General features: G+C 34.3%; 1 protein-coding gene across 2 annotated transcripts in view; it reads left to right on the top strand.

Moving 5' to 3' along the window:
• The window catches only part of SLC13A1 (solute carrier family 13 member 1), an 86020-nt gene that overhangs the window by 28630 nt on the left and 35289 nt on the right, over positions 1 to 22101 (top strand). For both annotated transcript variants that reach the window (XM_019030331.3, XM_004046131.4), the window contains exons 4-6: positions 1730 to 1917; positions 2504 to 2561; positions 2643 to 2691. In XM_019030331.3, the coding sequence (XP_018885876.1) occupies positions 1730 to 1917; positions 2504 to 2561; positions 2643 to 2691 (295 nt within the window). The remainder of the gene's footprint in view (positions 1 to 1729; positions 1918 to 2503; positions 2562 to 2642; positions 2692 to 22101) is intronic.

The following is a 22101-nucleotide window of genomic DNA, read 5'->3' as shown; positions in this document are numbered from 1 at the left end:
ATTGTATCGACTTATATTGCATAATTCATTCTAGGGCATAGACACATCTGTGTTTTTCATTTATGGTGCAAATTGTTTTGCTAAATACGAAAAAAAAATGACTCAGACGAGACAAATTTTCAATTTTTTTTAACTTAAAAATTGTATAACACATATGTGTTTAAAACATTATCTTGGCCGGGCACGGTGGCTCTTCCCCGTAGTCCCAGCACTTTAGGAGGCCAAGGTGGGCGATCGCCTGAGGTGGGGAGTTCAAGTTTAGCCGGGTATGGTGACAGGCACCTGTAATCCCAGCTACTCGGGAAGCTGAGGCAGGAGAATTGCTTGAATCTGGGAGGCAGAGGTGGCAGTAAGCCAAGATCGCGCCATTGCACTCCAGCCTGGGCAACAGAGTGAGACTCTGTCTCAAAAAAAAAAAAAAAAAAAAAAAAAAAAAACAAACAAACAAAAAACCCGACGTCATCTGACTCTTAAAATGAAGTGGCGCTCCATGCCTTTTACGGTGCTACAGAAATGTATCTCTTTTTCCTGACCCTCTGCTCACTGTTCCAGAGGATGATGTAATACACTTCACAGTGGGGCAGAAGTTCTGTCCATTATGCCACTAAGTGGCTCTTCAATTTAAGGCATTTTCACCATCCAGAAGCTTTATCTGATCCCAGCATTTTTTATACAACGATTTCTTGTCTTGACAATGCCTTAAGAAGTTAAAAGTTCTTAATTTTCTTTTTTTTAGAAGAACCATTTATTGTGTAAGCAGATTCCTAATACATTTTCTTTTATTTTGTTGTATACATTGAAAATATTCACCCTATCTGAGTCTGAAACTTACAGTGTGGTATTGTTCTTGTACATCTGTTTTAAAAGGGTGTCAGATTATTTCATAAATTGCTCTATATAGAAAGGCGTGCTTCTGAATGATTTTCTAGGCCCGCCTACTCAAAAGAGATCATTTTTTTTCCCAAGTGTGACTTTGAAAGTTTATAGATATGGCTTAAAATTTTGTAGTCTTAGGTATATTATTTTTAAGGAGAATAACTACTCTATTTATAAAAGAAGACAATGTAGTGTGTCCAGATCTTGACAATAGGAAAGGATATCAGATTCAGGAGAGCATAAATCATAGAATATTCACAAAATTCAGAAAACTCATTTTAGCAAATGACTTTAACTATTTTCTCCACCCACCTTATACTGAACTAGTATATTGAACAAGTATAAAGAGGCTTTATAAATATTAATCTTTCTTTGTCCTTGTACCTCCCTGACACCCCTATGAACTAACAGAGTTATGGCTAAAAGATAAAAGAAAAAATAAGGGACCTTAAATTCAAAAGTTGATTGCTTTTTCGTCTTACTAGCATTTGAAGATAAGTGCTCAGCTGTGAAGAGCATTCAGATATTGGTGTAATATTATAAGCTGTTATGTCATATAACCAACTTGCAGTTCGTTTAGGTTTAATCATTTTTCTGTTTCCGAAGAGAAAATTTGCATGGTTCCCTGGGAGACAAATCTCTTAAGAACTCCACTTTTACATGTGTGGCTTTGATTTCTACCTGGCTGTCACTGTACTCCAAGTTCATCATCTGGGCAGAATCTTAACCTTCCATGTTTTGAAAGACTTAATTTCCCAACTCACAAACCACATCTTAAACATCTTCCAGTTAAATAATACGGTGCTAGTTAAGCTAAGAGCACAGCTCCACAATAACGGCTCTCTGGTTTCAGGCTGACGCTGGGGTTCATGAGCAGCACTGCCTTTTTGTCTATGTGGCTCAGCAACACCTCGACGGCTGCCATGGTGATGCCCATTGCGGAGGCTGTAGTGCAACAGATCATCAATGCAGAAGCAGAGGTCGAGGCCACTCAGATGACTTACTTCAACGGATCAACCAACCACGGACTAGAAATTGATGGTATCGCATGTTGATATGGCCAATCTGGGGTCTAGTCATTAGAGCAATAGACATAAACTCAAGAATTCTAAGTTGTATTTTGAATTAACCGTCTATACATGCATGATATGAATTTAACTTTCTTCCCTCTATAGTTCTCAGTATCTACAAAAATAGTTTTCTACAAATATTTTACCTAAATTGTTACATTTCTATTTGCTTGCAAAAAGAAGAATGCCTTTTCTATCCCTCAGCCAGACTGATGGAACACTCTCTCATGTCTTTATCAGTAGACCTCCAGGTTACTCTTTCCTATACTGAAATGGCTCTCCTGCATAATATTGGGAATCTTTAATTCCTACATTCTATTTGGATACAGCATCAAATTTCACTGTTATTATTTCTGGCTCTGACTAACCGCTCTGATGCAGTGAAAAAGTGTTGGGAGGATATTTGTATTTATAAAATAAGATGACTGTTATGTTAGTACACAGTGAATTTTTTATTTTCAATTTCTACTAATGCTTCCATCTTCGCATCCACACACAGGCAAACCCAATGATAATCCCTTATTTAAATTGTTTTTCTTTTATTTAATGTTTTGCAGAAAGTGTTAATGGACATGAAATAAATGAGAGGAAAGAGAAAACAAAACCAGTTCCAGGGTAAGGAATACTGACATTTTGATTGGGATTTTTCCAAATTATATTTTAATAAAATTATAACTGGATCAATTTATTTTTCAGATACAATAATGATACAGGGAAAATTTCAAGCAAAGTGGAGTTGGAAAAGGTACATAAATTTGATTCTTTCTAAATAATTATATACAAAATTATATTAGAGCTGTAGTTAGATACATATGCATTTTAAAACCTGCCACTTGCTTCCTTTTCTATAAATTATTTTGCTTGACTAAACAGTAGCATGGTGTAATGGTTTGATAAACTTTCATGAACAGACAGAAATCAACATCTGGATAGGAACCATTTTAGGCTCTGAAAATTAGTATCATTATTTTCTCTTTTTACCAGAATCAGGATAATGGCAGCCAAGGTAGTTTAAAGAAATATAATTCCAGTCTCAGAATATTGCTTCATTTTCTTTTTTTTAACTTTTATTTTAGTTTCAGGGGTACATGTGCAGGTTTGTAGTACAGGTGAATTGCATGCTTTGGGGGTTTGATATATAGATTATTTTCTTACCCAGGTAATAAGCATAGTACCTGATAGGTAGGTTTTTTTTTATCCTTTTCTTATTAAAATCTTGCTGGCCTAATAGCCTGATTTTCATTAGGGGCATCGTCGTCATTTCTTCCAGGTTATGAACTTGGAGCAACTCCTATTCATGTAATTACAAGTCATTATCTTTAGTGCTTCCATTGCCACTAAAAAAAATTAATGCAGAATTCATGAGTTGCTTCTGTCAAATACAGGTGGAGGAGTTGTAGCCATTCTAGATATTAAAAGAGGGAAGGAGATCTCTGTAAACTATCCCATAGAATTCATTTCCCCAGAATAAATCAATATAAAAATACTATACTAGATTGCACTGGGAGCAATATATCTCAAGACCTGAAAAATAAATCCCACATAGAAATAGTCCTATAGTAACTATGGCATTAGGAATAGGAAAGTGGGACATACATTTCTTCATCTGGCCATGGAATGCATTAACACGCAGTTCAATAGGAAAAAGAAAACCCTCTTGTTAATTACAGAAATCTTCTAGGAAAGAGCAATTTCTATGTAAAGAGAAAATGAACACAAAGATAAGTTTTAAGCCATTAGCTACAGAATATATTAAGGATTTTTTAAGATGGGAATTGCATATATATTTATGAAGATATTATCTTTACAGATAGAAATAATTCCTTTAAAACATGAAAAATTAACAGTATGCCAGGTATGTTATAGAATAATACATTAGAAATGGGCTTTATGTGCCTGATTTATAATCCTTTGGGTATATACCCAGTAATGGGATGGCTAGGTCAAATAGTATTTCTAGTTCTAGACCCCTGAGGAATCGCCACACTGACTTCCACAATGGTTGAACTAGTTTACAGTCCCACCAACAGTGTAAAAGTGTTCCTAATTCTCCACATCCTCTCCAGCACCTGTTGTTTCCTGACTTTTTAATGATTGCCATTCTAACTGGTGTGAGATGGTATCTCATTGTGGTTTTGATTTGCATTTCTCTGATGGCCAGTGATGATGAGCATTTTTTCATGTGCCTTTTGGCTGCATTAATGTCTTCTTTTGAGAAGTGTCTGTTCATATCCTTCGCCCACTTTTTGATGGGGATGCACACGTATGTTTATTGTGGCACTATTCACAATAGCAAAGACTTGGAACCAAGCCAAATGTCCAACAATGATAGACTGGATTAAGAAAATGTGGCACATGTACACCATGGAATACTATGCAGTCATAAAAAATGAGTTCATGTCCTTTGTAGGGACATGGATGAAGCTGGAAACCATCATTCTCAGCAAACTATCACAAGGACAAAAAACCAAACACCGCGTGTTCTCGCTCATAGATGGGAATTGAACAATGAGAACACATGGGCACAGGAAGGGGAACGTCACACACCAGGGCCTGTTGTGTGGTGGGGGAAGAGGGGACGGATAGCATTAGGAGATATACCTAATGTTAAATGACAAGTTACTGGGTTCAGCACACCAACATGGCACATGTATACATATGTAACTAACCTGCACATTGTACACATGTACCCTAAAACTTAAAGTATAATAAAAAAAATAAAGAAATGGGCTTTAAAAGCTGTTATGAAAATTGGCACACCTAAACAGAAAGAATATACATGCAGTCAGTAAATTTCTTGTGGTCATCTTTGGAAACCTAGTTTTCTATCATAAGGCCTAAAGTTTCAGTCAAAACCATTCAAATTGATTTGATATCCAAATACTGTCCCAGGCATTGTAGGCAGGTCTTTTGATGAAAAGACCTGCTCCTTATTGTAAGCAGCTCAGAGTCTAGTGGACAAGACGGACTTATAAAAATATGTCTGACATAAGTACCATAACAAAGGCATGCACAGATGCCAACACTTCTAGAAGCAGGAGCAACTAGTTCGATCTGGGAGTACTGCAGCGAGGAAGTATAATGTAAAGACATTTGAGTCTGGAAAGACCAGAGCATGTGCAAGCAGAAGAGTGCGAACTCATGAATGCAAGAATGTGTCTACCTTGTCAGCACTTTAAACTCTGGCACATTCCCATTGCCTGACACAAAGGATGTATTCGATAAGTAGTTATCTTTATCAATTAATGAATGAGTGAAAGCAAAAGAGTAAAAAGAGGAAGACGCTTTCTAATCAGAGAGTACAACTAATTCAAAGAACCAGCTAAGTAAAGAATGGTTTTTTTCAGGAAACCTCTACAATGCAGATGCTAGAGATGAGCTCTTGTGGGGAATAAAATTATTGTATGGGTTTGTCCAGGTTATAAATATCTCTTCATCCAATGCAAAGGAGTTTAGAGTTGATTTTATGGAAAACGCAAAGCCTTAAAACTGCGAGGCAATATGATAAGTTCTGCCTTTGGGACAACCTGAAAGTCAGTGGTGAGCTTTTTGATTAACTGAGCAACTGAGCTTTTTTTAGACATTGGGGACGAGGGGAAAAAATGTAGGAGATGCCTCCACTGCTCTAAACTAGGGAGCGGTAGATTGTGATGCCATTGATTAGAATGCAGAACTCAGAGGTAGGAATAACCTTTCAATAGAGAAAAGATAACGGAGATGCATTTTTGGCAATAAAGATTAATATCTGAGTTTAGGAAAGGAAAGCGAGGCTTTTGAATGTTGATTCTATGGTCTTTCTAGAATGCAATGCACAAAAATTTAGCTTTATATAAAAACAGGAACAGTTTTTTGCTGCACTAAAGTATTCTTTATAAGACATGCATGAAAGCATTATTTTATATATTATACATTTATGATATGTTTTGATTTTTAACAATTATAGGGACATTTTCAGGAATAAATGTATATATAGTTTGTGTTACAATTATAATAAACTGCAGCTGTTCTTTGATAGATTTACCCTATATAATTTAACACTGATTATATGGAAGAATGTATATCTACTTCATCTAGCTATAAAATATTTATATTCATAATCTTTTGATCTTATGCTTTCTTCTTGAAGTAGGTAGGATATTCTATTGAATTAAAATAAATCCTGTGGGGTTTGACTTTGAATTTGACCTACAAGTCAAAAAAAAATACAAATATTACTCTTTTTTTGGGGAGAGTGGTATAAATTAAATTTCAGAGAAGATAAATTTCCTTCAGTTCAGCTCTGATTTTGATTATTTCTTGTCTTTTGCTGGCTTTGGGATTGTTCTTGCTTCTCTAATTTTTTTCAGTTGTGATGTTAGGTTGTTAATTTGAGGTCTTTCTAACTTTTTGATATGGGCATTTAGTGTTATGAATTTCCCTCAACACTGCCTAACACTCATGACATGAGTTTACCTATATAACAAACTTGCACATGCACCCCCAAAACCTAAAATGAAAATGAAAAAAAGGAAGAGAAATAAAATAAAAGGCTTAGCTTTTTTTTTTGGTAATCTGCACAATTTTGCTATGTTCCTGCAATAAAATAAATAAATTTTATTTCTAATGAAATTATTACAATTTGATTCATTTGAAGCACCATTTATTTAGTACAAAACTAAAGATTTTTAAAATTTAATTAAAATCTCTTTACTAATATAATTAAATTAATCTAAGCTGATCAATAAGCTTACTTCAATTTTTAGAACTATAATATTTCTCCCCAAAGGCAATAACATACACTGATCCATATAAAGTTTAGTGTGTAGTAAGTAGAAAATTCTCAACAAGTAGAAAAAAATAATAATGGCCCCCAAATAAATTCTGTATTTAGCAATGACAGTAATATTAGTTAAGAAATATACATTTAACATTTGCTCAATGTCACCTTTTCAACAAGACCTACCCTAATCTCCCTATTTCACTGCAGCCACCATATCCCATATCCTTCCTCCTAATCCTCCTGACTCTACCCTACTTTATCCAAAAGCATGTATCACCTTCTTACAGACTATATAATTTGCTTAATTTTTATTTATTTTGTTCATTGTCTTCTTTCTCCACTAAAATGCAAGGTTCATGGGGCAGAGATTTTTGTCCATCTAGTACATATCACAAATATCTTGAATAGTGACTGCTGTAAATAGTAAATATTTGCTTATTGAATAAATAAATTCAGTAATATTTTTATCAAATGATTACAATTAGAGTAAAATAACTCATGTTGTATATAAACTACACTAAGTTTCCAGTGTCTAGTTAACCATCAGGGAAAATTCAGAGAAGTCACTATGGACAACAGAACCATTAAATACTATTATTTTTGGCTGCTTTAAAAAAATAAACTACACCAAGCAAAGAATCAAACTGATAAACATTTAAAGTCAACACTATGGATCAGACTGGTTTCATTTTGGGTAGAAAGACAAAAAAATGGTTTGTAACTAAAATTTATCAGCTCTAAAATTCTTGTTAATAGAACTGCAAAATTCTCATACAGATAATAACGATGATCATTTTGCTGGTGTGATAAAGACTAGATGTTAGTGTCGAAGATGACGGATATTTAGTAGTCCAGGACCTTATTTTAAAGTATTCATATCGAAGAGTCACTTTCCTATGCTGCATATCTAAAAAAGAGATTTGTCCCATGACTTAACTATTACGAAGTTCTCTTCTCACTGTAGGCCATGGCCTAAATACTAACTGAGCTCTCTACTTGCCCAAAATAAAGTGGTGAATAGTTACCAAGCCCATAAATCCCACATTACCCCCTAAAAGTAGCTGAAATATTTGTAGACAAGAAAAGATACTGGGAGAAGAAAGGAACATCCTAAAATTACACTGACAGTACCTGAGGAAATATATTTGTCAGGTTCCATTGGGGTACCTGGTAAACCAACCACCATGCATACAATTTCCATGGGAAATGAGTTCTAGGTATCCGAAAATCCATTTGTAGATACCAAAGAAGGAATAAAGTTGCTAGTTCTTTCCCTCCCCTGCAAGCATTAATGTCATTCAAAGAGACAGCCCAGAGTTTTATATCAGCTCAATTTCTAAACCTCCAGGCATCTACAAATGAAAGAGATTGGAAAATCAGTATACTTTTAATGAAAAATCTGAGATAATTGTTTTTCATTAGTTTAATGTAAGTTGTAATTCCTCAAAGGGAAAAGTTCAAAGAAAAAATATCCTTGAATAAATTACATCTTGCTTTTAATTAGGTATTGTTTAGTTTAGAGGTGAAAATCCTTATGGTTGAAATCCAATTGTACAAGACAACACTTTTTAATGTTCTCCAAAAATTCAAAGGAGTCTTGTAAGTACAGTAATAAACATGGTCCATAATATGAGAAACTAGGGGTATTAGTTCTGCCAAATAAGGAGATATTAATTCTGGAATATCTGGCTCCTAGATCAGATATGAAAAAGGTATTGTAGCTTAGATCACATAACAAACAAAAGCTGGCTCTCCTTCATTATTCTTCTATTTTCCTAAACTGGGAGAAATTGGATGGCAAAGGCAGTAATTAGTATTGCTCAACCCTTACCTGACTCAACCTAGGGTTTCCTTTTATTCATGCAGTGGTTTATAGAGAATGTTTATAGAAGAGGTAAGCAAGGAGAGAGAGGGAGACTACCACACACCCTTTAGGAATCACAGCAACAATCTGTGAACGTGACCTCACTCCAGATTTCAACCTTTATTAGAGTCAAAGTGCTATCTCCATTGATGGCCATTCTTAGTTGTGGTCTCACAAAACATTTTTCTATTAAAGAAACTATTGACTTTTGAAAATATCATTTCTCCCATATACCTTTATTTTATGAAATACAAAAATCTAGTTCTTCACATTTTATGTTATTGAAATATTATCTAGCAAATAGCATAAGCTCAGCCATATTGGCGATATCTGTTCTTTAACTGTACAATAAGCCCCCCACACTACATAGCTTATTTGAATACTATATTTTATTTCTTGAAATACTCAACAGTGTTCTCCTATGCATCTTCTAGTGGTATTTTCTAAGAAAAAAAGAAATATGTTTGTCTCCAAATTGATTTTTCTGTATTTTGATTATGAAATATTTCATGCATATATGCCTGTATAAAACGTGACTAAATATTTTAAAGAATAACAAAATAAGATAATGTATACCACATCCCAGCTTACTAACTAGAACATAATGATTTCTAAAATCTACACGAGCCTATCTCTTTTCCTTACAGAATCACCCCCACCCCCTTGCCAAGTTAGCTTTAGTCCAAATTTTGTGTTAATCATTCTCTTGTTTTCTTTTGTTTTATCACTTGCACTAGTTAAGGTATGGATTGGTCACCACAGCAAAGACCAAATATAGCAACAATTTCAACAAGATAGAAATAGGCTGGTATAGTGGCTCCTTCATCACCATGCCCCTGACTCTTTCTATCTCTTCTCTGCCATTTCCAGCACTGGAAACTTGTAGTTCAAGATGGCTCCCCATCTCCCTCCGTCCATTCTGTATCGCAGCTAGCTGCTCAAGGAAAGGAGAAAGTGGAAGGCATATGTACTTAGAAATTATTCTATTACTTTCCTGGATTTAAGAGTATTCAGATTTTCTATTTCAACATCAAACAATTGCATTTTTAAAAGAAATTTATGTGTTCCATGTCAAATTTAGTAGTGTGTGGTTGTTTATAATATTTTCTTATATCTATTTAATTTCTATAGTATTTATAGTTATATGTCTTTATTTCTAACATTTTCCTTGTGCTTTTAAAACATTTTTCAAATAATCTTTCCAAACTATGTCTATTTTATTAGTCTTACAAGTCTTGTCAAAGAACCAACTTCTGACTCCTTTCACCCTCTCTATTTAATGTATATTTCATATTATTTTTAATAGTTTTCTTTATTACTTTGTTCTGTCTACTTTGTTGGTGTATTTATGCTCTTGCTCTTTTGCTAATTTTTAAAATCTGACCTTTACCTTATTAGTTTTGAGTTTTTCCTCTCTTCCAAAGTAAGGATTTAAGGATATGAATTTGTTTCTATTACTTTAGCTATTTTCCATATTTTTCAGTTTTGTGTTTTCTGATTTCCATTATACTAGATTTTTTTCACTCAAAAGATGCTTAGAAATGTGTTTTGAAATTTAAAATAAATTAGATTTTTAGCTACTTTTAAATTTTTTCTAACAATTTTTCTGCGGTCAGAAACTGTGGTCTATATAACAGTTCTGTAAAACTTGTTAAAGCAGCTTTTCGGACTAGCACGTAGTCAGCTATAATAAATATTTTTCATTGTGCTTAAAACAAATTTTACATTTTTAACTAATTAGGTTCGATGTTTCCCAAAACTCTGTAAGATCAAGTTACTAGTTGTGCTTCTCAAATCTCTGTGCTCTGACCAAGTTTTGTCTCTTTTTATTCAGCAATTGATGAGACTGTTTTGTTAAACTCTCCTTCTATCATGTGGGTATTCTATTTCTTCTGATACTTCTGTCCGTTTTGGTTCCTCTGCATTGTTAAATTATGTTGTTTTGAACCCATTTAGAATGTTTCTGTGTGTGTGATTGATTAACCTTTTATCATTTTGCTGTGCACCTCTTCATCTATCTTAACTTTTTTGGTCTTTGAGTTTATTTGTCTGCTGATAATACAGGACGACCAGCTTTTTTTTTTTTTTTCTTTTTTTGAGACTGAGTCTCACTCTGCCACCTAGGCTAGAGTGCAGTGACACGATCTCAGCTCACTGCAACCTCCTCCTCCTGGGTTCAAGCGATTCTCCTGCCTCAGTCTCCTGAGTAGCTGGGATTACAGGTGCCCAGCTAATTTTTTGTATTTTCAGTAAAGAAGGGATTTCACTATGTTGGCCAGGCTAGTCTCAAACTCCTGACCTCATAATTCACCCACCTCGGCCTCCCAAAGTGCTGGGATTACAGGCATGACACTACCAGCTTTTATAAGGCTAGTATTTACCTGGCATTTCCTCTATCCTTTCACTTTCAACACTTCATGACACTACCAGCTTTTATAAAGCTAGTATTTACCTGGCATTTCCTCTATCCTTTCACTTTCAATATTTCTCTGTCCTTATATTTTAGGTGTATCTCTTTTATTATGTTTGAAAAGTTTTACCTCTACCCGACATGTTTTATCCATTTAAATTATTTGTGACATTATATATTTAGAATAATTTCTACTGCCAGCTTTTTATTTTTTCCAAATATTCTTTCCATCTTTTCTTCCTGCGTTCCTATGCAGTTATTTTCTTTTATTTCATGCTACACACACACACTTGTATGGGTGGTCTATTCTATACTTTGTGTCTATTTTAATTGTCCAATCATTTTCTATATTATTAGACAGCAAAGATTGCCATAACAAAATAGTACAGAACTGTGTCTTAAACAATACAAATCTGTTATATTTTCTCCCAGTTTTGGAGGCTAGCCAAGTACAAGATCAAGGTGTTATCTGGGTCGGTTTCTAGTAAGACCTCTCTTTCTGGCTTGTACAAGGCTACCTTCTCATTGCATCCTCACGTGATGTTTTCTCTGTGCACATGCAGTAGAAAGAGAGATTTCTGGTCCCTTTTGCTCTTTTTATAAGGACATCAGCCCTATCGGATTAGGCACCCTTCTTTGTTTAAACTTAATTACCTCTGTAAAGGCCCTTTTCCACACAGAGTCACTTTGAGTGTTAGAGCTTCAACATACGAATATTGAGAGACATAATTCAGTCATTAATATCATGTCTACTTAATATATAAAAATTTAAAGATAATCCATTTTTTTTTCTCCTGAACAGTATAAAGAGGCTAGGATATTTTAACTTAGACCATCGCTTTCTATTTACATGCTATTTTCCAATTTTTTAGTTCTAGTCTATTATTCCTCCATAAATTACATAATTGTATTATTTTTTAAAATCAGTGCTCTGTAGAGTTATGTTCATATTTATTAATATCTTTGTTCACCATTGTATTTTGCTTCTCAGACCCCCTATCTGGGGTCATGGTCCTTCTTCTTGAATATATCTTTTGAATGTACTTCAGAGAGTGATTTTGGTGTTAAATTCACAGTTTTTGTTTGATAGATTTCTATAATTCTTGAAACATGTTTTTATAGTTATAGTGGGCTAGATAGGTTATTAACTTTTATTTTGCACATTGAAATATCTTTATATATTTCAACTGCCTTTTGGCTTTCTTTTTTTCTATTTAAAAGTCAGCTAGCTATCAGTCAAATTATTATTCCTTTGTAGGCAATCTTTTCTCTTTGGTTGCTTTAATGATGTGTGTGTATATGTGTGTGTGTGTGATAGAATTTTACTTTGCTATGCCTAAGTGCATATTTCTCCTGAATCTGTGTATTGATCTTTTCCAACAATTCTTGCAAATTATCAGGTGTTATTTCTCAATATTCAATTGCCTCATCCTAGTTCTCTGTATTCTCTCCCTCTGAGTCTCCAATTAAACATTCTGCACTTTCTCACTGTGGTTTCTAAGCTATTTAACATCTATTTTTATGAGTAGTAACTTCTGATTTATATTCCAGCTAGTTAATTTTCTCTTTAGCTATGTCTATTTTGACCTATTTACTGAGCTTTTAAATTGTTATTTAAATTTAATTTATGTAAACTCTGTTTGTCTCAAGATTTGCCTGTAACTTTTATAATCTTTTTCATATTTTCAATTGCTTCTCTAATTTTATTAATCATATGTAAATGTAATTATATTTTGTGTCTGTGTCCAACACCTCTGAGGTCCTTGTGGGTCTCTTTCTTTGATTTAGTTTTTATTTATTTATTGCTGGTTCTCATTTTGTTGAATTATTTTCTTGCATGTTCAGTATTTTTAAACATTGAAATTTTTTTTTAGTTACTATGGAAATTCTTTAAGTCCTATGTTGCAGCTTCTTGTAAGAGTTTTCAATTATATTGCTATTTATCTTTAACACACACATAACATAAATTAGTGCTTTAAGAAAAAATGCTCATGGTTAGGAATTTTTAGGGGATATTGTTTTCCCTTAAGTCAGCATGATATTTTCTTTCTACTTCTGCAAAGGATACCAGCTTTATGTGTATTTTCTTGTATGATTCCCCACACACATTTGGCCTGGAGCAATATCTTTTATACCAAGCTCTCCTTGCAACATGATAAACTGAAATCTGAAATCCTATTTTAAATCCAGCTTTAAAATTATTGTTGCACTTTAAAAGATTGTTTTTAATATTTTAAATAGCATCTCATTTAGCATGGGAATCTGATTTGTCATGCTGCTGGATAGACAAATATGCTATGTTATTATATATTGTTTCCGTCATTTTTACAACTAGAAAGAGCAAGGTTTTTCTCAGTGGCACACAAACACAAACACACATACACATATGCTTTTTCCTAAGAAAGTACAAGGGAAGCTTCAAATAGTTAACATTTAGGGCAATAAAATTTTTTAAGTAAATATTGGATTTAATCATGACTTTTAACATTTCTGAAAAATAGAGTTTATTTATAAAGAGGCCTCATGTCGTTAATGCTACATTTTAAACATCTCTTTATTCATCACACACAATAAATGTTTATTACTTTATAAACATATCCAAATTCACAATATGTAATAGTTCTTTATTAACTATGGTGGATAAAAATTCTATTTCAAAGACTCTTACCGATAACTTCAATTTTACTACCAACTCCTCTGAATTCTTCAGGTTATTACTGATTATATTTTCACTAGATCTTCATGAAGAGTTCATACCAGCTGTAAGGGGAAGATTCTCTCCTGCAATTGCTTGCTATTCACTTATCTAGTACTTTCATTCAATAATTTCTTTACAGAAGGATGTGGGGAGAGTTTAGGTATCCCTTGTAAGAAAGCAGAAACACAGGAAAACATTGCAGAGTGATACTGAGGCCCATCTGAGGTCAGAGGTTGTGGATTTCTCACAGCACCAGCGAGCTTAGCCAAAGGATTTTCTCCAGTGGCATCCAAGAGAGCATAGAAGTTGATTTTCATATTAAGCTGAAGTTCAGGGTCCGTAAAGATGGGAACAGCAAAATGATAAGCCTGCTGGGATGTTGAAAGCACAGCAGGAGAGTTGTCAGTGATTCATCTGAAGGGATAGGTTTGCCCTGGTAAAGAATGAGGCCTTGAGAAGGTCTAGAAGGACTTGAGCTCCTGATAGGGCCAAAGAGAAGGCATGGAGAAGAAAAAGGATGGGAAAACCAAAGGGATCAACTATTGTGATCAGAGCTTCGTCTAATAAAGAATCCATTATAAAAAAAAATTTCTTTACAGAAATAATCTTCTCATAGACATTTTAAACCATTAGAACACTGTAGGAAGGCTGGTTTAATTAAATAACATAATCTGTTATTAACTTAACTGAGGACCTTTAAATTCAATATGCAGACCAAAAGGACAGGTTCCCACTGTCTCAATTCCTCTGTGCACTATGGAACTTCCACTCTCCTGTTCCCTTTTTAGTTACATCATCTACCAACATATGGACCACGAAAGCACCAAGATCAAAAGTGGGCATTAATTATTAGTAAATATTTATTTCTTTAATTTTGAAATGTAAAAAGATAAATATTGCATCTTCCATTAAGATGGCAGGTTAAATAGGCCCATTTGTTACCACTGTTCTAAGTCTTCATTAAAATAAGAACAAATAGACTTTCAAATATAATCCAAATTATATAAACATCAAGAGAAGACATGACAGAAAAATCATTTTGGAAGCTGGAAAGTAAAAAGATGAGTGGAAAATAACCCCATTATCCCCAGTAATCCCGTGGAAGCTGAATCCTAAATCGGTAATGAAAAAAGCCAATAAACAATTCAATTTCCATAGCAGCAGGCTTCAACATTTTTAAAATGTTGAAAAGCAGGAGGAAGAAAAAATTGCTTGTGAAGCAGTTAAATCTTCTACTTTCTTCCCCAAATCCACATGGATGCAACAGCTTCTAATCCACCCAACAGAAATATGATCTTCAGACAAGGTAAAATGGGGTAAGGAGAACCAGATCCAGTTCTGGGCTTGGGGAGGGTGTCACAAGGAAAACAGGGGTACTGAGTGATAGCTTATAAGTTGAAAATGGAGAACCCGGCCTTCTACCTACACTGGTCCAGGAGCCAAGTCTATGCCTTTCAGGTGTCAGCAGGCAGAAGGCCAGATGATGCTTCCTTGGAGAACACAATCAGCGTTAAGAGAGATGAAAACATTGACCTTAGAATTTTCTCAAAAAAAGGCCAAGTCAGATGACATTACAGTGAAGCTTACAGGCAACAACAAATCCCAAAATACAAGTGCAGAGCTTCTACACAAATATTCACTGCCTGAAATGTGAGCAGACAACCAAAAATTCCTGGATATCTGATGAAAGCCTCAATTATGAAAGAGAGAGTGCCAAATAAATAAAAAGAAAAAAGAGCAATTTGCGGGAAACAGAGACTATGCAAGAAGAAGAGACTATAAAAAAGAAAATATCATTAATATAATCAGAGAGGTAAACAAATAAATTACTTGTATTTATGAAATACAAATAGTAAAATAGTATTCTATAAAAGAGAATCAAGAAGGCAAAAATATAAAATATGTAAATATAAAATAAAGTATAAATGTAAAATATAGAGATATAAAAGCATAAATGGAAAATTCAGTAGACAAAACAGAAAGAAACAGAATAAACAGGAAATAAGAGGAGTTTGCAAAAAAGAATAGGAAAAAAGAGAAGAGTATATTGAAAATTCAAGAAAGTTTCTACAATGGAAGAGTACAAGTTTTATGATTAAAGGACTCGCTAAATGTCATCAAAATGAATGAAGCAGACCCACACAGGGCAGGTCTGTTTTAAAATCTTTGAGATTTCAGAATACTGTAAGATGACCCTAAATGCTCTCAAAAAGGAAGAAACACTAATTCCTTATAAAGGATCAAAAATATGAATGACTGAATACTTCTCCCCAGCAGCACTACTCAGAGACAGCAGAAAAACTGCCTTCAAAATTCTAAGTAACATTTATTTCCAACCTAGAGTCAATATCCAGTCAGACTTTTGATGAAATAAGAGGGTAGACTTAAGTCTAGATAGCTCTTTGCAGTTCTAGAGAAAAAATGACTAGGTTTAGGACAGGAAAGGAGGCCCTGAAAGAGATGTCATGAAGACAATAAAATTGGTAGAATATTGATGTGAATTAGGTATCCTATCACTTGATTGTTCTGAGAGAATGTTTAAGCAACCAGGGAATATTTGGGACTGATTCAGTAGTAGGTACTTAAAAAAATAAGCAAGTGAAGGAGGGAAAAGACATATTCTAACTTAGAGAAGGGGCAGGAAAAGTAATGTATATCATATTTCTAGCTGTTAATAGAGCTCTAGGCAACATATTGAAGATGTGAATTCTGTACTATAAGCAACATTATGACAGAGCCATAATTGGAGGATGATACAAAGTATACGTATTCAATGAAGGAAGCTGTGAAAGAAATCTGCAATCGTAGCCACCAGGTGGCAATAGTGAGTTACATCTGGACCTGCAGGATTTCTGTTGTGACAGGTCCATTGTGATGATGTCATTGGATTCTGCATTCGGTCATGTCCTCATAGAAAATTTTTCAGTTACTTGGAAGAAGATGTGGAAGGCATACTCCACATGTATGGTAGACAGAAGGGATTGCATAAAAACACAATAGGTTACCATTGTGGTAAAAGCAGTATGAAATGGAACTCAAATGTAGTTTTAAAAATTCATAGAAGTAAAGTATTCTGGAAGGCAAGTTGGTACAGGGGAAATTCACTGAGAGAGAACTCACAGACATGGATTCTGCTTTCAAGTCTGTAGTAATCAGCTGGGTCACACTTGAGACTCATTTTGCACTTCTGAAATATTAGGTCTTTACACCAGATAATCTCTAACTACCTGTCTGCCCTAATAGTCTATAATTCCTTTATATGTTAAAAAAAACTTATTTCTGGCAATAAAAGTTACAAAAAGTATCAAGAAGGTGGAAGATACCCCTAATCTCATGATTAAGAAATAGCTATCATTAATATTTTGATATATTTCATTTCAGCCACATATATATATGTTTCATTTCAGGCACATGTGTATATGTAGAAATATTTTTTGTTTTAAAATTTTACATCATTTTGTACTTTTCATTTCGCATAAATATCCTTATATAACACAAGTACTTTTCCATTCATAATATACCTGTGACAATGTCCTGTGGCCACAGGCTGAAACTACTATCTGGGCAGAAGACTAATCTGCTGTGATACCTGCCCTCTTTGTATAATTTCTGTACCACTAGTTGGCTCATTTAGTGGCTCATATCAGGCTTTCTTACGAGCCCTATTTTTCAGCTCAGTGCCCTCTACTACTGTCCCTCTAGTCCTCATGCTTTACCCTTTACTTCAGTATCATCTCTTCTGTGTTCAGCCCAGCGAACACAAGCACTCGGTAAAAATAATGGTAAATCTGAATGCATGGAGCTCATGTTTACTGGCTAGATTGAAAAAATGGTGCATTCACCATTCCACTTCAAAAACTCCTCCTCTTAACCTTTAATTTGCATTATGATATATTAGTGTTAGCATTTACTGTAGAATTTTTACCCTGAATTTTAATGCCTTTATAAATTGTTGATGATATTTGCATAAACATCAGCTCATGTGCAGTAGCAATAATGTATATTTTAAAGGTCCTTATTAATAAAAAATGTGTGGTTAATTCGTAAGGCATAAAGCATGGCAAACATATTAACCTGTTTCTGTTTTGATTTTTTTGTTTCATATCATCCAATGTCTTTTAATAATTCTATATATATGCATATATTTACAGTTAAGCTTTTATATGAAATCCAATTTTTTATTTATATTTTTGAAAGTTTTAAGGTGGCAAAGAGAAATCATATAAACATTGCATATTTTAAGTTTCCATTCTTATTATCAATTTAATAATATTCAAATTATGCATCACTTTCTGGTTTGTGTTTGAAGTCTTTCCTATAGTAAAATATTTAATGTTAAGCCTCAAATTTCAATTGTCACTTTGTATGACTCATAAGAATTTTTAAACTTATTTCCCTATCTTATTTACATACCACTTATTTTGTGTCAAATTTCAATGGAATGTTTTATCATATAGAAAATACAAATGATTTATCTGTATAAAATATAAGGGAAAGGGAGATGTTTGTAAATTAGTTTATTTTGGGTGAAGCATAGAGTCCTTTGTGGGCTGACCTTAAAGTTAATTAGAAAGTAAAAGGTAAATTACAATCCAATGCACCTGACCCTGCCATGCTAAATGCCATTTTCATATCTATGATGACTTTTAGTGAGTAGTAATTTTTTCCTTATCACAACTTTTCAAAAAGATATTTTAATAATGTCTCAAATAGCATGTTTATCTGTATGGAAGATGGCATTTCTTCTGTTCATCCTGGAGAAGGGAGAACCCTTGTACAATGTTACTAGCAATGTAAATTGGTGCAACCATTATGGAAAACAAATAGAGATTCCTTAAAAAATTAGAAAAAAAATAGAAGTACCATGTGATCCAGCAATCTCACTTCTGGATATATGTACCCCCAAAATGAAATCAGTATGTCAAAGATATATCTGCTTCCCCATATTCATTGCAGCATTATTCACAATAGCCAAGATATGGGAACAGCTTAAGTGTCCCTTGATAAATGATGAATGGATAAAGAAAATGTGGCCTGAGTTACTGTAACAATCCTTTTATGGTTGTGCTTGCATTAATTCTTGCCTATTTCAGACCTCTCCTATACACAGCAGCCTAAAAAATATATACAAATGTATTTAAGAAATACACAAACACAAGAAGACAAAAGATAATAAGTGTTTATATATTCCTTAACTACATTTAGATTTTTGTAATCTTTTAGATTTTGTAGGCTGTAGTCTGTAGAATGAGTCTGTAACAGGCAAGAGTTGATGCAAGAAGATCCATAAACACACTATTTCATTAACCTAGGCCAGAGATAATGTTGACTGAGACCAGGGTGACAACAGTGGAGATGGAGAAAATTGAACAGAGTCCAGGCATATTTCAGTAGATACAATTGACAAAATTTGACGGGATGAGGAAGATAATGTTTTTGAGGAGGACAAGCAATACATTACAGCAAAGTGGCTGAGAGTATGAGCTCTAAAGCAAGACTGCATGGTTTCAAAACCCAAGTCTGTCATTTTCAGGCTCTGGGACCTCGAACAATTCACTTAACTTCTCTATGTCTTTTATTTATAAAATGACATTATAATTGTACCCACCTCATTGTATTGTAAGACTTAAATGAATTAAAACATTTAATTGATTTTAACTTGGACAGTGCTTATTACATGCTAAGGACACTGTAAGTGTTTGTTGTTATAGTGATGGTGATGACATCAGCTTATATAAGTGATCCTGACAAACTAGGTTTGACAAAAGAAGTAATAGCCTTGGTCCTGAACATTTTCAGATTGGAGTTTTATTGAAGATATTATATATACATATATATATACACATATATACATATATATACATATATATACATATATATATACATATATATACATATATACATATATATATACATATATATACATATATATACATATATACATATATATACATATACATATACATATATATGTGTATATATATATATACACACACACACACACATATATTCGAATATATATATATAGTTTTGTTTTGTTTTGAGACGGGTCTTGCTCTATTGCTCAGGCTGGAGTGTGGAGTGCAGTGATGCAATCTAGACTCACGGCAACCTCTGCCTCCCAGTTTCAAGAAATTCTCCTTCCTCAGCCTCCCAAGTAGTGGGGATTACAGGTGCCTGCAACCAAGCATGGTTAATTTTTGTATTTTTAGTAGAGACAGGGTTTCACCATGTTGGCCAGGCTGGTCTAGAATTCCTGACCTCAAGTAATCCACCTGCCTCGGCTTCCCGAAGTGCTGAGATTCCAGGAATGAGCCACTGTGCCTGGCCCTCAAATTATGTTGAACAGGCAATTGGATACATGGGTCTAGATGGAGGAGCCTGGCTGAAGACAGAAGTTTGGTGATCTGGCATAAAAATAGTCATTAAATCAATAAAAATAAGATATTTTTAAAGGAGAAACATTAGAGTGAGGAGAGACAAGGGCCTGTGACAGCTTAAAGAAATTCCAGTTTTAAGGAAGGATGGAAGGCAAAATAACTGGCAAGGGAGAGAGAAAAACAGGCAGAGATAGAAAAATCCAAAGAGTGAGATATCACAGAAACTCAAAACAGAGTTTTTTCAGTAAAAAGAAGAGATAAACTCTTTTAGATGCTAGCTAAGGGGACTACAAAGTTGAGATTGAAAGATTCCTATTGAATTTAGCACTGAGGGGATTACTGATAATCACAGGAAGTGCATTGTGGGTGGAATGAGGAGACAAGCAAGATGGAAGTGTTTAAGAAAATGGAGTCAGTGAATGTAAACAACTCTTTTGAGTAGTTTGGCTGTGAAAATGGAGTTAGGACAATAGTTTACTTGAAAGGAGGGTTAAGAAGTCTTTCTTGTTTTTCTTCTGTAAGGATGGCTCAAAAATAATTAAATGTTGATGAAAATTCCAATAGTCTGTAGTGGAAGGTTTCTGAGAAAATCTGAGAGACTGTGGTCCAGAAACAAGAAGCTGGAGGAGAAACATTGACTCTATTAATTATGTAGAGAACAGGAAGATGGGTCAAATGCAAGTAGGTTTCTACATTTCACAGTGATACCATTGTCTGCTGGCTTCTATTTTCTCTGTGAAGTAGGAGGCAAAGCTACTTGCAAAGACTGAGAAGGACCATTAAGAGGGACGTATAGAGATAATAAAGAAGGTTTTATATTTCCTTGTGGAAACAGGTAGAGTAATTTGGTTATGCAAACACAGTAGGGTAGAGGAGCAACATCATTACAGCATTGGATGTTTGTGATCATGAACGATCCCATCTGCTCTACTGTGCATGTAATTTTTAACAACAGTAGCTGGCTACTCAGAAGCAGACATGACATGGAGAGAGAGAATGGTTGGGTTTATAAATCAGTTGGAATTTTCATAAAGAACTACCATTCAAGAAAAGACAAGAAAGAGAGTTTGGAGTTTTTTAAAGAAAATTTATTGAAATGGTGTACCATGGAATCTAAACTGAATAAGGATGGAAGTAAAGAAAGGAGAGGACCATAACTGGGCATAACTACATACTTTATTGACTTAGATTTGCCAGTGCAGTTGAAGGACTGTAGAGATAGAATTAATTCAACAGCAAAGTTGGAAGAAGAAACTGTGATAACTGTGCCAATTTCTTGATAACTAGGATGGTAAAATGATACTCTTTCTACCCCTGAGTAACTATAATATCGAGCACAAACTTAGGTATTTTTGCATTTCATTTCCACAGTACTTGCAAGTGAGGTGACCAAAAAACAGTTTTAGACTCTTAAACTTAGTGTTTAAAATGAGAAGGCTGAGAGATAGTCTGCTTATGGAGAAAGTTGGAGTATTTCCCCAGTGCCCCAACCCCCTGCCACTTGTACCATCACAGTCGAAAGAAGGGAAGAGTCTCCTACTTAACAAGGTGAGATAGATGTTAAGAAACTACTACTTGGAGAACTTGCTATCTACCACCCTAGACTTAGAAAAGGTCAATGGATTAGTGTTTGACACATTCTTGAAAAATTATAAAGTAAAAACTCGTGGCTGAATTTCTTTACCTAATCAAGTTTCAGCTGCACTGTCACTGACAACAGGACAGAGGTGACTGTTTCCCTTGGACCATATGTAGGAAATATGTGGGAGGAGTGTCATGTGGGATCATTTGAAAGGCAACTTCCTCCAGAGGGATTTTTGACAGCATAAGTGGATTTCAACATAAAGAGACCAGGTACACTATCACATGCAGACACCATGAGTGTGTCATACGTCACCAGGCAGAAGATGTGTGTTACCTACATAGAAAGAACAACAATCTGATGTTCTTATTTGGATAATAGGAGTCTCATAAAATCCCATAAAATTGCCCACCAGATGGAGTCATTTCAAAAATTCACCATGCCTGGAAAGTACTAATACCA

Source organism: Gorilla gorilla, chromosome 6, assembly GCF_029281585.2.
Source record: "Gorilla gorilla gorilla isolate KB3781 chromosome 6, NHGRI_mGorGor1-v2.1_pri, whole genome shotgun sequence".
Lineage (NCBI taxonomy): Eukaryota > Metazoa > Chordata > Mammalia > Primates > Hominidae > Gorilla > Gorilla gorilla.
This window is presented reverse-complemented; position numbering and strand designations above follow the sequence as displayed.